At 37.4% G+C, this 18701-nt stretch overlaps 1 protein-coding gene across 2 annotated transcripts; it reads right to left on the bottom strand.

The window, feature by feature from the left end:
- Positions 1–4528: 4528 nt before the first annotated feature.
- LOC135154880 (RING finger protein 207-like) lies at positions 4529–18701 on the bottom strand. Of its 2 annotated transcripts, none has more exons than XM_064103103.1 (4): positions 18357–18701; positions 8369–8496; positions 7812–7883; positions 4529–6855 (listed from the first exon to the last, which is right to left on the bottom strand). In XM_064103103.1, exon 4 carries the CDS (start codon positions 6611–6613, stop codon positions 4742–4744), a length of 1872 nt encoding a protein of 623 aa, XP_063959173.1. In that variant the 5' UTR covers positions 6614–6855; positions 7812–7883; positions 8369–8496; positions 18357–18701; the 3' UTR covers positions 4529–4741. The 2 variants fall into 2 exon arrangements, with proteins under 2 accessions (XP_063959173.1, XP_063959172.1); XM_064103102.1 differs by having other exon boundaries at positions 7812–8164; positions 18357–18673.

Raw genomic sequence — 18701 nt, 5'->3', positions numbered from 1 at the left:
AATTGTAGGCCTATGTATCACTATTGGTCCTTTCATTTTACAGCTCTAAACAAAATGATTGGACATTTCCTTTTTACATTTTGATGAAGGTTATTCCCAATTCGCGATGACATGAATTGAACTGAGGTTCTTATGATTTCTATTTGTATTGATATCGAATTTTCAAAAGTCTTTTACATGTATCTGTACTATACACACTAAGAAATAAAGGTTCAAAATTGGACCCCGAAAGGTTGATGCAAAATCAGCACCCTATGGGTTCAAAAATTGAACCCTGCGGTTGGGGTTCATTTTTGCACCCTGCGGGTTCAAAACTGCATCCCTAGGGGTTCAATTTAAAATTTAGGGGTGCAGTTTTGAACCCGCAGGGTGCAAAAATGAACCCCAACCGCAGGGTTCAATTTTTGAACCCCAAATCAGGGGTTCAATTTTTGAACCCATAGGGTGCTGATTTTGCATCAACCTTTCGGGGTTCAATTTTGAACCTTTATTTCTTAGTGTGTAGGGTACCAGACTCATTACTGGTTTCGTTGTCAACAACAGTCGTTTATGTCATAGAATATTCATTTATACTTCATCCAAAAAGTAAACTTTGGTTATGAAATGTAGGTTTGAATCTTTTCCGAATAATCAATGTAATCTACTGTGTTCACTTGTAAATATTTATTTGGTGTCAGATACATGTGCTTATGTTTGAACATATTTCTTTCTATTAAAATATGATGATATTTTGGAGGAAAAAAAAGCTACATTAAACAGTCTCTTTGTTCAAATAATTTCTACTGAAAATGGAGATTCTAGTATAAAGCCATCAATCTTTTTTATTCTAAGAATGGTAGATATCGCATACATTCGTAATTCCGAAGCTTCGTAATTCCGAAGGTTCGGTTATTCCGAAGGTTCGTATTTCCGAAGGTTCGTAATTCCGAAGGTTCGTAATTCCGAAGGTTCGTTAATCCGAAAACGAAATAAGGTTCGTAATTCCGAAGGTTCGTCAATCCGAAAACGAAATAAGGTTCGTAATTCCGAAGGTTCATCAATCCGAAAACGAAATAAGGTTCGTAATTCCGAAGGTTCGTTAATCCGAAAACGAAATAAGGTTTGTAATTCCGAAGGTTCGTTAATCCGAAAACGAAATAAGGTTCGTTAATCCGAAAATTAAATAAGGTTGGTATTTCCGAAAATGAAAATTATTCATTTTGGTACCAAACACGGTGTTGTCATTACAAGATAACACGATATTATTCAATGATAGTAATAACGATCGATGATACATGCGTGTGTTGTGGCCAAAAGCATGTATTTCATTAAGAATAGGCGCCCGGATCAAGCATAGGCTAATTTCGAGTTTATCTGAGCAATTGCTGCCTTTAGCAAATGGTTTAAGGATGCAGCCATGCAGGGGATTAAGTTTGTTGGTCGCGTGCGAGTAACCTCCAGATAATAGGATTTGTATTGGAGGGGATGTCATTTTTAATAATGATATGTAAATGTGATATTCCAACCTGAAAACTGGACATTTTATACATTTTTTTTAAAACCAGGAATAGAATGAGTTCCTCAATAAACAATACTTGATGCGAGCGAGAAACGTGAGCCAAATTTTTCCGATTTTCTAACCTGAAAACTGGACATTCTAAGCATTCTTGTAAAAAAAAATAATTGATGCAAGTGCTAATAAGCGCGAGCCCAAAAGGGTATTCCATTTTGAAAAATGTCACTTTTTTCCGACGGGATTTTTTGGGGGCCATCATGAAATTTCAAAAAAAAAAAAAAAAAAGAAGCTCGCTCCTCATCAGTTTTTTATTTGGTATAAGGTATTCGTCCAGTTCTTGGTAACAACACATGCATAGAATGTCCACTTTAAAGGTTGGAATATCACACATTTTTGGTTCGCGTTTTGCGCTCGCACTAATTATTGCTCATTAAGGTAGTCATTCTGATCCTGGTGAAATAAAATTCCTAGAATGTCCAGTTTCATGGTTAGAATATCACAAATTTTCAGCTTGAGCTTCGCGCTTGCATTAATCGATTGGTGAGATATGTAGGCCTAGCACATATCCCATTCATGAGTCACCAAATGCAGAAGGTTCCTCTCCTGGTCAGTATATGAAAAATTTCAGCTCGCGCTTCGCGCTCGCATTTGATTCTTTAGTTAAATTCACATCCTTTTTTCATGTTTACGAAATAAAATCGGAACGTTTACTTTTTATGCGGGGCGTTTTGGCCCAGTGGATAAGTCTTCTGACTTTAAGGCAGAGGGTCGTAGGTTCGAATCCAAGTCATGGCATTATTTCTTTCAGCAAGAAATTATTCACACTGTGCTGCACTCAACCCAGGTGAGGTGAATGGGTACCCGGTAGAAATTCGTTAATGCCTTCCTTTGGGCGCCTAGGCAGCCCAGCTAAAGTCGGGATAATAATAGCTGGGAGAACAGTTTTCAGAACTGAAGTGGCTTCCCTGGATAGCCATATCATTATTATCATTATTATCATTTTAGGCCTACATGAAATTTCCAAAAGTTTGAGCACGTGATCCGCTCGCAACATCTCACAAGGATGCCTTTTTAACAGTAATTGACCAAAAAGGTGAATTTTCCATCTTCAGATTTGATTTTTTCCCCAAACCGCTTGCTCGCTACGCTCGCAGATATAATTTATCAATCAGAGATCACTTAAAAATTTTTGCTCAACTTAATTACTACAAAACACACAACCTCTTTACACAGATGATAATCTTATGGCGAAAATATTCGTTTGCACCAAAATGCCTCTATTGGCCCCTTTTTTGGCTATGCCCCCCCCCCCAAAAAAAAAGGGAAAATACGTTCCGCCGCCATTGGTTTAAAAACACGCATCGTCTTCATGGCTAACTGCAAAAAGTTCTTAAAATGTCCCCTTTAGATCAGGTCAGAGCTTATATTTTAAATTTCTGTTCTCGCTTCTTGCTAGTAGTTATTATCTAATAGGCATCTCGTTTTGAAGATCACAAATATATTGTCCATCATATTAAAAAAAATATAGCTCGCGCTCGCATTATTTAAAAAGGGTTTATTATGTTATTACATATTTACTTTGTTTTATAAGTATAAAGCTAATTATTGACTATTAGGACTACCCTTTCAAAGAAACAAACAAAAATCAACTTTAAGCTGCCGATCGAGGAAAATATGGCTGAAAAAAAAATTTGCCCGCCCCTATTTGACAAAAGTTGGATCCGCTGGGAGGGAGGCAGGGGGCACTTGCACCCCAAAAATGAAATCAAAAACAGGGAAATGCTTATTTTTCCAAAATGGGAAAGTTCCTTTTTCAAAAATAAATATGCTGTTTGTTTTTCGAAATAAAATACTCTTTTTAAAGTATACAAGTTAAATTTTCAGGCTGGAATATTGCAAATTTTCAGCTTGCGCTTCGCACTCTCAATTATTCGATTGCAGAAATATGTATCCTAAAGAGGTCACTAAACGCTTTCTTTAACAGGTTCCTTTTCTGGTCAGTATGTTTAAGCTCGCGTTTTGCGCTCGTGTTAATTCTTTAGTTAGATGCACATCTTTTTAATGACAGCAGAAATCTGCTCGGATTTTTAAAAACTTATTTTCATTTTTTATTGAAATACCCTTAAGTTTTAGCTTGTGATTTACGCTCGCAACACCTCGTAATAATGGCATTTTAAGAATAATTGACCCCTAAACGAGTTTTACAACTTCACCTTTAATTTGTTTTTTACCAAGCCGCTCGCTCATTATACTCTTTCCCGAAAAATAAAGCTTAAATATACATTTTGCCATAATAAGAAGTCACTTCAAAAAAGTTTTTCTCTACTTAATCACTATCAAACACACAATGACTTCAAGCAGATGATAGGCTTAAGGTGATTATATCACCAAAGTGCCCATTTTGACCTATGAGTTTCATTTTTTGGCTTTACCCCCCGAACGAAAATTCGTTCGGCCGCCCTTGCCTTCCCATCCTCATAACAATTGAACGGCAACAGTGTCCCCCGCCCCCCCCCCCCCCCATTTGCCTCTGCCTCTGCTTTCCCGGTTTTCATTTTTCGGATTAACGAACCTTATTTTGTTTTCGGATTAACGAACCTTCGGAACAACGAACCTTATTTCATTTTCGGATTAACGAACCTTCGGAAAAAACGAACCTTATTTCGTTTTCGGATTAACGAGCCTTCGGAACAACGAACCTTATTTCGTTTTCGGATTTTCGAACCTTCGGAATAACGAACCGTCGGAATAACGCCACAAATGTTCGGATTAACGAACCCTTTTTCGTTTTCGGATTAACGAACATCGAGGTGTAGGCAATTTACGTGTTTCGGAATTATGAACCTTCGGAATAAAGAACCTTCGGAATTACGAAGCTTCGGAATTACGAAGTGTAACCGGTAAATATTGGAGCAGTATATAGAATCTAAGTATACCCTAACATGACATGCCTGAAACTATGCTATATAGATGCGATACATTTTGGGCACAGGATGGGAGAGATCTTCATCAGTTGAAGTTATTTTATTTTTTGGTTTAACTTTTGCAGCGTCTCAAATCTAATTGTATTACTTTCCTTTGTATGTAATACCGATGACTTTTTTTTCGTTGTATATCATGTAATTTTGTCTTTTAATATTCTATTGTATACGTGATTTTTTTTGTCGAATGGAATGAATAAAATTTCTTGATTCTTGACAGTAATGGACTACCAAGATTAATTTGTTAAGTAAAAAGAGATTTGACTTACGAGGTAACTTTATTAGTCACTTGGTTGAATATATAGAGCCTATCTGGTGTACAGAAAGCTATCTCTCCTGATTGAAACTGTCTAAGGTAATACCACTGCCTCTCCGGTTTCTCAATCTTATAATCATATATAAGACTTCTGATGTGTTTCAGTTTACCGGTATACTCATCAATATTGAGCAGACCGTCCTCCTGTCTTACAGAGGCAATCAGGGTTGTATTGTCTTTACTCACATCAACAAGTAGGGTGTGTTCTTCCGATTTCCATAATTTATGCATTATATCACCTTTTTTATCAATACGTGCTATCTGGTTGTCATACTGCTTAACGATCAATGAATCACCATAGCTTGTGATTTGTGCAGGTTCATACCCATCGCATGGTATCTCCCTGATAGCCTTCCCACCTGATGGTGAGAATACCTGGATCTTCTTAGCTTTCCTGTAGCTAACATAGATCAGATCATTGCTGTCTACGGCGAGACCACCAAGCCCACCTTCACTATCGTATATAGTATCGAATGTTACATCCTGCTTCTCTTCATCTGATGTGTACAGTGATATCTTATTGCATGTATCAAGTACAACATAACGACCATCAGAGAGGAATCCTACCTCACTTGTTTCGACATATTTGATAACTGTCTTCTGCAGCTGACCATCAGCAGAGTAGATTTCGATTCCTCCAAATCTTGATCCAACAGCAACTATGCCATTCTTTGAAGTCACCATGCCATTCATACTATCTTTCTTTGAGAGTAATACATTGCATTTCGCGGGCTCGCAATTCACAATCCTCAGTTCCCCCATTGATAATGCATCAGGATTGCAGCTCGGTGTAAAAGTCAGTTCCTCTGCATGATCACCTATATCAGTAGCAACCTTCTTCTTTGGATTTTCCCTAAGTAATACATTTTTCAATTCTCCATACAATGAATCACGTATTGCTACAACATCCCCTTCTAGTGGGGCCTCCAAACTAGTACTCACCAGTTCACTCGCACTCTCAATACTCTTAACCAATCTCTCATCATCAATTTTCATATCATTTAAACTCTTGTAGACTTCTTCTTTCTGATCGTCTAGTTGTTTTTTCAAGGTAGCATTCCTCTCTTGTATTTTCTTGATAGCTTCTTCACAAAGCATGTCAAGCTTCACATTTTCCGCATCAATGTGATCATGGACACGTTTGATTTGATTATCAATACACGTCATATGATTCTTGACTGCTGTAGCTTTTGTCTTTCCTTGACCCTGAAGTAATTCAGAGCTCTTTTTGAAAGACGAATTGTACTCTCTTAAATCTTCCACATCGTGGCCTTTTTTCTCGTGGTAGAGCATGCGACATCTCATACAAATGAGCTTCTTACATGTCGTGCAGACATCAGAGCATTCACATTCATCTGATGTGTGTACTTCTTCTTTACAGTAAACCTTCTTCTTTAAGACTACCCTACCCTTCCTGATTTCTTCAACGCTCACTACTTTATGCTTGAGATGTGGTTTCCAGTTGTTATGATCTTGCAGACACGCGTTACACATGTTCTTACCACATTCGCAACAGAATTGTGTGGCTCTTAATTGCTCTTCACACACGTCACAGAGCTGTTTACTATTCCTGACGTCATCAACAAGTGACTTAACAGGTATATTAGTCTTAAGATTTGCAACATCGCCATCTGTGACATTTGTTGTGTTTCTACATATTGGACATGATAAAGTATTCCTCTGTACAGAGCATACTAGAATACCTTGAATACATTTTTGACAAAATGTGTGTGAACATGAAAGTTGTTTTGGATCGTTCAGCAAACCAAAACAAACGGGACACTTTAAACTTTGCAAAACAGTATGCTCAAGTGTCGCCATGATTTGTGCTACTACAATGTATGTAAGAGAAACCTACAATTATTTACAAAATCTGTAGAATTTTTAAATATTTTCAACCCCAGTTTGCAGGTCAACCGTGTAATAAATAATACTGCAAAAGAATGTATAAAACACAAATGTCTTTTACCCACGAAGACAGCTCTGAATCACAGCAAAGGACCTTACATGACCAACGTGATTTATCTAGCTCTCTCCACTGACGCCATCTGTCACAATGCACCCTGACATAAAGGAAGAAGAAGAAGAAAAACTGCTTGATTTGACTTGAATATTGAAAAAGTATTGGGATATGACTGAGGTAAATGCAAACATAATGTTCTAGAATTGACTAGCTAAGTTTGAATATTTTTGTGTGGCGCTTTAAGACATTATAGACAACCCATCCACCAAACATTCAACGTTAGTCTTTCAAAACTATTCTCGAGCAAAGAGGTCTATAAAGATAGATATAACAAGCATAACGCTGAAATTTCATCAAAACTCAAAGTAGAATAAGAGTTTTAAATCATTTTCACTTTTTTAGCATGCATCATTACCGACCAGCAAAATGGATGGTCCTAACTTGACATCTTCCACCATCTATTTACTTTGTATTTTATTACGTGAAAAGCAATGTTTCATCCCTCTTTGATTACATGCAATTTTTCTAACAAATGTTATTTAATGTAAAGTTTCTTTATTGCAAGGTTTCCAAAATCTTAAATATTGTATAATCTTTATAACGAAAGACTAATAACAATTAAATGTGTTACATCATTAAATCTCTAATCTTCATATAACCTAAAATGTGCGTATAACACTTATAAGAAAATGAAAAAAAAATTCTCGTACCCCCATTTGATGATTTTTTTAATGATCAATCTCATTAATTAAAACACAAATGTTGTCTGGATGACGTCATTATGACATGATGACCTTGGAAAGTTTGTCGCGACATGTTCGTGGCAGTCTTGATAGATGTAATAAAAAATTAAATTAGATTTTTATGGTCGATATCACTGCGATAAATTTGAGAATAAAAAAATAAATGAATGATAAGGGTTAAACAACAGGCCACCAAATAAATCAAGTAAAAAGAGTGAAAGATGATGTATGAAATGACAGACAGTATTAAATCAATTATAGCGATAGATTATAGAACTTGAAATATACGATATTTTTCAAGAAGTTATCATACCAGTAGTGAAGATATACAGGTAGAATGTCAGTGATCACTCCGTCAAGAACCATGCGATGTGGATGAGGAGATCTATAGTAAGTGGACACAGTTAATTATTGAGTCATATCGCTGATAAAATGATAACATTAAAACATTGATTTCTTGTTCATTATTGATCAAACAAATCATCTGCCATAGTTACTTCAACTACAATTTATTAGCGATTTAATACATTTTGTGATGCAACTGTCCACATATTATCTGCTACTATCGATATCCCTCCATGTGGGATCGCCCAAATGTCTGGAAATATATGTACAGGATTCACATTCTATCCAAATGTGAACCAACAAAATGTGATTTAGATATAGCTAATGTAAAATATTAATCATGGAAAACCTAAGTTATTAAAGCAAACATATTTAACATTCACTTTCAGTTGATAGACCACCTGAAACATAAACAAAATAATTCTCACAAAACAACCTGAATTTTCAAATAGTAGGCAAAATTTCAACGATATCAACAAAATGAAGCACGTAGCAAATACTGGATTTGATTAAAAGTAGTCATACCGGTAGTGACACGTTGGAATGTTTTTGGTCGCTCCTGGAGGATGTGGATAAGCCAGGTCTTAATTTGTCTATGCATCATCACTGGAAAGGAAATGCCAAGAATGCAGTTTACATTGCTGAGAGATGTTCTGCTGTTGGTAGTAACAAAAATGGAAGGTTTTCTACGCTTATAATCTAGTCATGTATAGGCAACAGAAAATCTGTAATACTAATAAACGTGTGTGATTGTCTGATCTGTCTACTGCGAAAAGCTACTAACGGTGGCTGTAGAGAAGACTCACAGATCGTTTATGATCGTTCATGGTGAGTGAAGACCAGAGCCACTCGCAGCATCAGACTCATATCAGCTAGCAAGATAACTGATGAATATATTTTTATACGTGTCTTGCGCCCTCTCTTGGATTAGATGTTACCAATTAAACTGGGCGTTGTGGCGTGCGCCTGGAATCCAAGCTGTGGGGAAGTTACAAATTGATGCAGAGGTTCGAGGTTCGAGCCCTGGTCACGTCTTTCGGATGGTGACGTTAAAGGTCGGTCACAGACGTAAATAATCATATCTGATTGATACACGTCTGACAAAACTCAAATACACACACACACACACACACGGAGATAACATATGTTTTTTTTTTTTTTCATATGAAAACGTCTCTACACAATTTGTACCGTGTTTACACTTAATCGGCAATTGGTTCTGAACCAAATGCCGATGCAGAATCGGCATTTGGATTGCGTTTACACGTTGTTACAGCTCGCGGTTCAGAACCGCGAGCCGATGCAAAAACCTGAAATGATACGCATACCTACAATATACGTCATAATAAAGACAACGCTGGATCAGTGCGCTTACAATTACGTCACAATGGTAAAGTAATTGAAATGCGCACAAATTGCCGGTGCAGAATCAGCTTTCTGTTTACACGTAGTAAAAAAGCCGATTCTGCATCGGCTCACGGTTTAGAACCTACTACTTTGGTGGTGCAAATTGCCGGTTCTGAACCGCGAGCCGATTCAAGTTGCTCGCGTTTACACGCTATGAAAAAGCCGATGCTGAATCGGCTCGCGGTTCAGAACCGCGAGCCGATTCAAATGCCGATTAAGTGTAAACACGGTATTGTAGACACACCTGTCTGCAGAGCCTCTTCGAATGCTACTGACGCGACTCGGGACACGACGCGCGGTCTGACACGTCACAGAAAAAAAAAGGCTCGGACTGATCCATTCGGATATGAGGGGTATAAAAGTACGCAGTCCGGAGAGAAAATTACTGCGCGCCTCAATTACGTTCGCTGCACGGAAATGCATGTTATTTTACATTGTAAATAATGTACAGTGTATGTATATAGATAGTAACAATGCTCTGAACCGCCATCTCGTTTATTTATTATGACTGGAGAAGTGTGTTTATGTAAACATGTGTTGGGATGTATATCCATACCCACCGCTCTGCTTCGGTACCCGGCCCGGGGCCCCAGCCCGGCTGGACGTGAACGTGCATACACACCCAGTCATATAGGGCCTACGCCGGTTTATAAGACAACTTACTATCTACCGTAGACAAAATGGAACGATCCTAGTACTAACACACAACGTCTTCGTGTAGAATTTGACACAGGGAGCGATTAGGCATGCCTTCAAAATTTTCAATAAAACTTAATTTCTTTTTTGAATTATTCAAAATGATTCCCTGTGTGATTCGTAAGGTATACTACTGTTAAGATGGTAAAATATTTAATTCAGTTCCTCAGAAAAAAAACAATGCAACTCACCAATAAAATTCGACAAAGCTCCCCAAAGCTCGGGCTGCAGCATAAGGTTCGATCACCGAGCTGCAACACGCGTATTATGCATGGGTTGTCCTTGGCAACCACGGGTACGGGTTTACTCTGACCGGGCAAAATGTCAACATTTTGAAACGAACAAAGAGATTGGATTAAAAAATGACGGTACTTTTTTTGAACTAATCAAAATGGATGTTATATCCAGTGGCGGATCCAGGGGGTGGCGCAGGGGGCGCGCCCCCCCCCCCCTAATATTTGAGCGGCGCCGAAGGCGCCGCTCAAAAAAAATAAAAGAAAAGTAAAAGAAAGAAAAGGCGTTGCTTGAAAAAATTATACACTGATATAATATTAGCAACAGTAAGGAAAGACTATCCCCCAGCAAAGCACAATCATATCATCTTCCTTATCTTTTCTTTTAACTACCCTTTTCCCAACAACTTCGCCGGTTAAAAATAATCAGCAGTGCGCTGCCTGCATATAACTGGCGCCAATCAAGAATAATCAGCGCCACCTTAATCTAAATCGGCGCCGGACAATAATAATCAGCGCCATTTGGTTATAAATCGGCGCCGGTACAGAAAAATCGACGCTGCCTGAGTTCTTAACCGGCGCCGATCAAGGATAATCAGCGCCACCTAAATCTAAATCGGCGCCGGACAAGAATAATCAGCGCCATCTGGTTATAAATCGGCGCTGCCAGAGTCTTAACCGGCGCCAATCAAGAATAATCAGCTCCACCTAAATCTAAATCGGCGCCGGGCAAGAATAAACGGCGCCATCTCGTTATAAATCGGCGCCGGTAAAGAAAAATCGGCGCTGCCTGGGTTCGTAACCGGCGCCGATCAAGGATAATCAGCGCCACCTATATCTAAATCGGGGCTGGTCAAGAATAATCAGCGCCATCTGGTTATAAATCGGCGCTGCCTGAGTCTTAACCGGCGCCGCGATCAAGAATAATCAGATCCACCTAAATCTAAATCGGCGCCGGACAAGAATAATCAGCACCACCTGGTTAAAAATCGGCGCCAGTCAAGAATGATCGGCGCCTCCTGGTTCTAAATTGGCGCCAGTCAATAATATGAATTGCCGCTGCCTGAATCTTACGTGACGTCGGTAAAAATAATCAGCACTACTTGTTCTAAATCGGCGCCGGTCAAAAATAATCAGCGTCCCCTGGTTCCAATAAATAGGCGCCGGTAGAATAATGAAGAAGGGCCTATTGCCAACCAAATCTAGATCGGCGCCGGTCAAGAATGATCAGTGGCACCTGGTTATACATTTTATTGTTGAATGGTCATAACAAAGCTTATCGCATGCCCTTACAGAGTGGACTGGGGCGGGGCAGTTGCCCACAGAATGACAGATGTCATGAAATCTTTAATTTATTTCAAAAATCCCAGAATCATACAAAAGCGTAGAGCAAATCCTTTAATTTTGATCTTATTTTCCAATGCTTTAATAAAAAGAAGGTCGGTCACTTTTCTTCTTTACACATTCCACATTGTGCTACCTCTATGGCCTTTAGTTTAAGACAGCTACTATAGTGTTGTGTAAGATGATTCGATATTTTAGCCCAAAACTTTGCTAAAACCCGTTACTAGTACCAGGAGTGTATAATTACGCAACCAGTCGTATATTGAGATTGAGCTACACAACTCGTTCTTTATTTAAAATCGTGCTTAAATTATCCGCTTCTCAGATTGGAATATAAAAATTTTCAGCTCGCGCTTCGCGCTCGCATCATTTCTGTAGCAAAACCCCATACTTTTCATGATTAAATAGGTGAATAGAATGTCCCTTTTTCAGGACTAAATGTCAAAAGAACTCCCGCTTCGATTTGCAATAATCTTTTGCTGGATATAATCTTGTTCTTTATTACAAACCTCCATTAAACTGTCATTTTTTTTCAAATCGAAATATCAAAATTTTAAGTTCGCGCTTCGGGCTCGCATCTATTGTTTTTTTAGATACCCATCTTAATCATTGGTACCAAAAATGCATAGAATATCAAGCTTTCTGGTCAGAATATAAAGAAATTTCAGCTCGCCCTCGGCACTCGCATTATCTGTGTAGTGAGATATGTATCCTCCTCATGAGTTACTACAAACAGTCCTAAACAGGCACCTTTTTCCTGTTTTCAGGTCAGTATACTAAAAATTTCAGCTCGCGCTTCGCGCTCGCATTAATTTGTTGGTGAGATATGTGTTTCTATCTCATGAGTCATATAAATATATATATATATGTGTGTGTTTGTGTGAGTTTGTTTGTTTTGTGTGATATCGAGCGCCTTTGGAAAGTTGATTCATGATTTGCCCCCCAAATCTTAAAGAAAGGATCGACGCCCCTGTGTATATATATATATACATATAGTAAAAAAAACTTGTATCTCTATTAATATACAACAGTATTGGCCTCATCGCAATAAAAGGGTTATTACACGAGATTTTGAAATCGCACATAACATGCATAATTTGTGTTACTTTTTGCTTGTTTCTTTCTTTAGTAAGTTTTTCAATCTCTCTCTATACATGTTTTTAGAAAGATTATATGTTTAAATTGATGTATATTTCTGTTATAATGAGATATGTTTAAGTGGACTTCAGGGAATGGTCGTACGCAGCAAGGGGGAAGGAGGGGGGGGGGGCACATTCGCGATCTGCTGTTGTGAAAAACAATTTTTTTTCCCTTAACATTTCATGAAGACTATGAAAAATGTGCAAATGTGAGATGTGCACCAAATTTTCGAGTCTTGCCCCCCCCCCGGAAATATTATCTGCGTGTGATCATGCAAAATGGCATGACTGAAAATCCTACATTTTAAAAAGAGCATTTGACAGGGTCAGACTTTACCCCTTTTTCAACATTTTCTTTTATGGCGCCGGTGAAGTGCAAAAATATGTGCGCCGCTCGGCAGTGCGCCCCCCCCCCCTTTCGCCAAAAGCTGGATCCGCCTATGATATCATTGTAATCATAGTGATCTGAACTTTCAGATGATGTTTCACTTTCTTACTTGGCTTGATTTGGCGCGAAGTTACCAGAGCAAAAGATGTCCTTGATTTGTAGCCCTCTCTCACACAAAATTGGGGGAAACTTGAAAAATGTAAGTCTAAAATTACGGTATCTTAAATTCTACATATTTGATATGATTAATATGATAATAAAGCTGAAAATCTAAATTTTCTAGATCTGCTTCACTCTTTGATATTGACTCAATATTAAAAAAACGACAACGAGTTGAAGTGCGAAAACAACGGATTTTTGCACGTTTTTTTGTTGCAAAATCTGAGTGGAAATCAGAGTGATGGCAAGTGCGTCTCAAGAAAATGTCAAACATGAAAGCGGTCCAGTCCCAGGGACAGTAGAACAATACCAACAAAATGTGCCATGGTGTGATCATCAGGTTGTTGGTAAGAATGTATTGGGGAACACAAGGAAAAGCATTAGCAGTAAAGCTAAAACATCAAGTCCCTACACGAACCATTGCATTAGAGTCACAACTATCACTATCTTAGATGAGCAAGCAAGAGGCCAGGCATATCGTGACGGTTTCAGGACATAAAAGTGAGAGCAGTCTTAAACATTAATATCGAGTTTACGAAGGACATAAACCACCAATGAGCTTATGCTTGTCATAGAATTGTCAGTTGAAGGTTAGGCTTTCTAGTCCTAGTAGTACAAGGTCTAAAGTTAGTGCCAGATTTGGTCCTGGTCCTGGATCTGGTTAAGCAAAAGAAAGATCAGGACCACCAAGTACAGTCACCAGGCCACCACCTAGTCCTGTTTCATCTCATCCACCACCAGATTCTGCACCTGACGTTATTAGTCAGCCTCAGGATCTACAGAGATCCACATTGGGTCCTGGACCAAGTCCTGGTTCGACAACAGAGAGCTCAGCCTCAGGAAAACCTTGATCAATCAGTAGGCTGCCATCTGGTCCTGTTATATCTCATTCCTAAATTTGTGCATCTGATGTTACAGCTCAGAATCAACATGGATCTCAGTCAGCCCTGTGTCCTGGACCTGGACCGGACTCACAATCCTAACCTCAAATGAACTTTGTATCAAACAATTAGGATGTGGACCAGAAAAGGGTAGAACAGTAACACTTTAAACATATAACAAGTAGGCAATACTGCATCGTACCCTATGTAATTATGTTGCGTTCGTGTTTGTTGTTATTACGTTGAACAGTCGGAACGGTTGGAATTTCATTGGGATGTAGACTACCGCTATGACTGTTTTCCTTATCGATGCTTTTGGCTTTATCTCTGTTGGAATTGGAATTTTTGCAAGGAATTGATCTGGTAAGTACATTCTATATTTTGTTAGTGGATCTAGATCTAGTGGATCTAGATCTAGTTTCATCTAGGCCTAGGTCTAGTTTCTCAACAAATTAGAGTCTAGATAAAGAATCTCCATCACTTCAGGCTATCTAATATTAAATATATTGAATGGTTGGGTATGTAAAATAGACATTCTTTGGACCGCCTAAAGGATTTATATTTTCCCTCGTGTTCATATTTTCTCTCAGCGCTGCGCGCTTCAGGGAAAAAATAACCCCTCGGGAAAATATGAATCCGGCGGTCCAAAGAATGTTTATATTACACACCCCATCAGTCAATATCTGAATAACTTTGATACATTGTCCCGCCTTTGAAATTATAAAATACATACTAAGGAATTTTCAAATTAGGTTGATTATGACTACAAATAGACAAATGATTTTTTTTCCACAGTTGAAAATACAATTATTTAGAAAATAGGGCCTATGCCAGGGTGTAATTACCCGAAATTAAAAAAATCTTTGATTAAAAACATATGGTACAACAAATATTGCTTTTGTGAGAGAATTAAACCTGCAAGATGAGTATTCGTTTAACTGCACTTTTGAAGGAATAAACTAATAATAAATTCCTACTACACGTGGATAGGGAATTCTTAACATCTGGACCATATAGCTTTGTGAGCCACCAGCGTGCGAGGGTTGTAAAAGTCCATATTAAATGCTTGACTTATGTGTTGGATATGGATACCATTATGTTGTGGAAACATAGTGAAAATGTGGGCAAGTAACATTCCGGCACGAGATAAAAAGGGAAGTTTGAAGGAAATGGATATCATCAACAACCAGACATTGCAGTTCAATATGGTTAGGGTAACCAAAGCAACTAGCAAAAATAGAAAATTGCCTTTTTTACAACAGAAGAACTTAATATGTGACATTCCTTGATATTGTCCAAAGAAAATTGCAACACGACACATCAGGTAGGAAAAGACTATTGTGCAAAATGCACATTATTTTGTCAGGTTCAATGTATTCATTATAGTGTAGTTTATATTTCGAGAAAATGATTTCCTGATGTGTTTCAAGTTGACTTTTAACGAACATCCCTATGATCCTAGTAGACACCTTTGTTTAAAAAAAGTATTGTCAAGTTTTATTCTTAAATCACAGTTACCATTATCCTTCCTCACTTTGAAATGTTTATCATATGTTTCCATTCAGTGATAGCATATTACCTCGAAACCCACTAGATCGTTTTGAAAGTGTAGGAGTCCTTCCTAGGATATCAATATCACGATGGGATAGACAAATACTTGTGTCATCCGCAAAAAATATGTAATTTAATGTGTTTAGCACCATGTACATGCCGTTGATATTAATCAGAAATAAAAATGGACCAAAAATAGAACCCTGTGGTACTTCCCATAAAAAAATAGTATACCACATTTAGAAAAGTTAAGGGATGTGTGCTGTCTTCTATTTGAATGATAACTTTTAAACCAATTTAGCGCAATTTTGCCCCTATCTCTATCCTAATCCAACCATTTGTCTACCCCCCCGGGCTTTGCCCAAACGGAAGCGTTGGAACCCCTTTTCACCGAGTTTTGAATGTATGTTTAACCTTTTCAACAGCAGAATCAAAGAGTCATTAGTCTAAATCGGCTTATAACCACTTGGCCTACAGTCAGTTGGCAATATGGTCTAACATCGTTTGGTTTAATATCTCAAATGACAAAATGACGAACAAGACTACCAACTGTGGTAAAAAAAAACCAAAAAAAAAACAATGGACCAAAGTTAATGATTTGTGCATCGTATTTGTATTAGACAAATTTGATTTTATTTTAGACCATTTGATGATTAGTAAGAATCGGAATTAGACCAACTAAGGATGGGGTTCCAGTCAACAATTAAGAGACAAACAGACGCTCCTAACGCACCATTTCGTCAAAACCTGGAGGGTCTTTGGACGAAACGGTAGTAGTAGTAGTAGTAGTAGTAGTAGTAGTAGTAGTAGAAGTAGTAGTAGTAGTAGTAGTAGTATTAGTAGAAGTAATAGTAGTATTAGAAGCAATGGTAATATCATTTGATGTTAATGTTAGTTTTTTGCTGAAGTAGTATTAATACTATTAATAGTAGAAGTAGTAGCAGTTGTAGCATTAATATCATTATTATTATTATTATCATTAGTAGTAGTAGTAGTAGTAGTAGTAGTAGTGATTCCAAAATAGTCCTAAAGAGTAGTACAATTTAATTTGAAATATTTAGTATCTTGATACATGTATATTCACGATGAATGATTTATGTTTGGGAATCCCCACCTTATAACGGATGTTGCAACATTTTGTAGCAAGAGGTTCCGTTGGTTATCATTATAATTAGGGATGGGTCGATTTATTCTTTTTTAGTGTTTTCATGTCATAATGAGTCAATTCTTATTGAACATCATTTGAAGTTGTAATATATTTATCATACAACGCAATGAATTGTGTAATGAAATTCTTGTACTTTTCTTTTGTCCTACCAGCTACCTGTATACGGTAAACGAGTAAATTTTAACATCATTTGTGTCGTGTAGAAAGTGCTTATATTGTGCAAACGACTGTTCAGTTTGTGTATACTGATTGACGGATACATGATCTAAAAACAAACAAACACACGAACAATACAAACAATTGGGTGGAGAGAAAAGCTAAGAAAGGCAACTAAAAATCGAGATGGTAAATTCATGAATTCATTTCAGACTACAGGTCCAGATTATAGTCCAAAAGTAGAAAAACAAGAATTAAGTTCATGAAAAAACAGTGTAAAATTTCATTTAGACTTCGTACCGAATATGTCTCTTTGACTGCCTATAAATTATATAAAAAGTATATGTACACAATTTCGAAAAACATTTCTAAAGGGTCTAAAGAAAAATTTAAGTCATAAAAACTATAATATCTTTCGTTATTATGTCTACTTAACTGGATTTTTAACACATCCAAGCTCCACCCACTTCTTTACATGATTTATGAATAGTTTGGTAATGTATTCAAAACTTTCAGCATCATTGAAATACTATGATGCATCAGACTATTAAGCCTATTCTATGAAGTTCGAATGAATATTATTTTTTTAAGTTAAGTAGTTCAGTCTACCATCAAGTGTATTTATACAACCGTTAAAATGTATACAGGGAAGTTTCTGATCGCGCACTCTGTTGGTCAAAATATTGGCGATAGAATCTTTGCATTATAGTTTTCATGAATGTAATTATGGTCATTACAGGGTGTCAAAAGTGATTCCAACAACTGCTCAAAACGTCCGATTTTCAGCTAAAAATTAAGGAAATATAAGAATACAAAAATAAGCTTGCGCTTGCATTATTCATGTGGGCCTTATGGAATACCTTATGTTGTTTGTAAGAATAAAACCAAGATTTACCTAAGATTTTAGTTAGGAATAACCTTCACCCCCTCCCCCAGAAAAGAATAATAATATTTAATATATAATATAAAAGAAAATAAAACAAGTAAAACATAAAACAATATGATTTTTTTTTTAGAATCCGATCGGAAAGAATTCGGATGAGAAATTGTTTTGTTTATATTTGCTGGGAAGCCCGGTGGAGGTGTTGTGTCGCCCTAAAGCTCAAGTTCGCAGTGATGTATATGCGACCCTCTGATAACAAAGTTAGTGTCTGAACCTTAGTGCTGTGGTATCAACATCATTAATGACATCCTTTTCTCATTTAAATTCTTTAAATGAAATCACGTTTTACTTCCTTGGCTGTACTAACAGGTTTAATTCTTTCATCGCCAGATTTTCATAAATTTTTGTTTTGGAACTAGTACTCTCTTTTTTTACCAATTAAAAATAATGTTATGATATCCCCAGGCTTGGTAGACTTCATTTCTAGTGTGATAGTTTGCGAACTTACCAATTATTTTCTTTGTGTCCTCCTGCGCGAGCCGGAGGACATTGTCCAGTCGTCTCACCACTGCACCAATTAGAGGTTAGCCTACGCTTAATGTAATAGATGTTAGAAACAGCGCCAATTCGAATCTATTACTCTTTTGTCGTTAGTTTTTCGTTCGGGATCTCACAGCCGCCGAAGAAATAGTAGGTTTGGCTTGAGTATTGACCAGCGTCATCAATAGTCTCTATTTAAACTTACGACGTTGGGATCTCATCTCGGGTTCGTCTGCGTCCAACTGACTAGATTCAACCTCTCCCTACGAAATGTTTCCTATAAATAAGTGGGCTACATTTTCTGCTATCAGTG

The sequence above is a fragment of the Lytechinus pictus genome, chromosome 8, assembly GCF_037042905.1.
Source record: "Lytechinus pictus isolate F3 Inbred chromosome 8, Lp3.0, whole genome shotgun sequence".
In the NCBI taxonomy this organism is placed as follows: domain Eukaryota; kingdom Metazoa; phylum Echinodermata; class Echinoidea; order Temnopleuroida; family Toxopneustidae; genus Lytechinus; species Lytechinus pictus.
This window is presented reverse-complemented; position numbering and strand designations above follow the sequence as displayed.

Bases quoted from the DNA above. Each gene is read 5' to 3' on its own strand.
- LOC135154880 (XM_064103103.1), bottom strand. From the start codon at position 6,613: ATGGCGACACTTGAGCATACTGTTTTGCAAAGTTTAAAGTGTCCCGTT.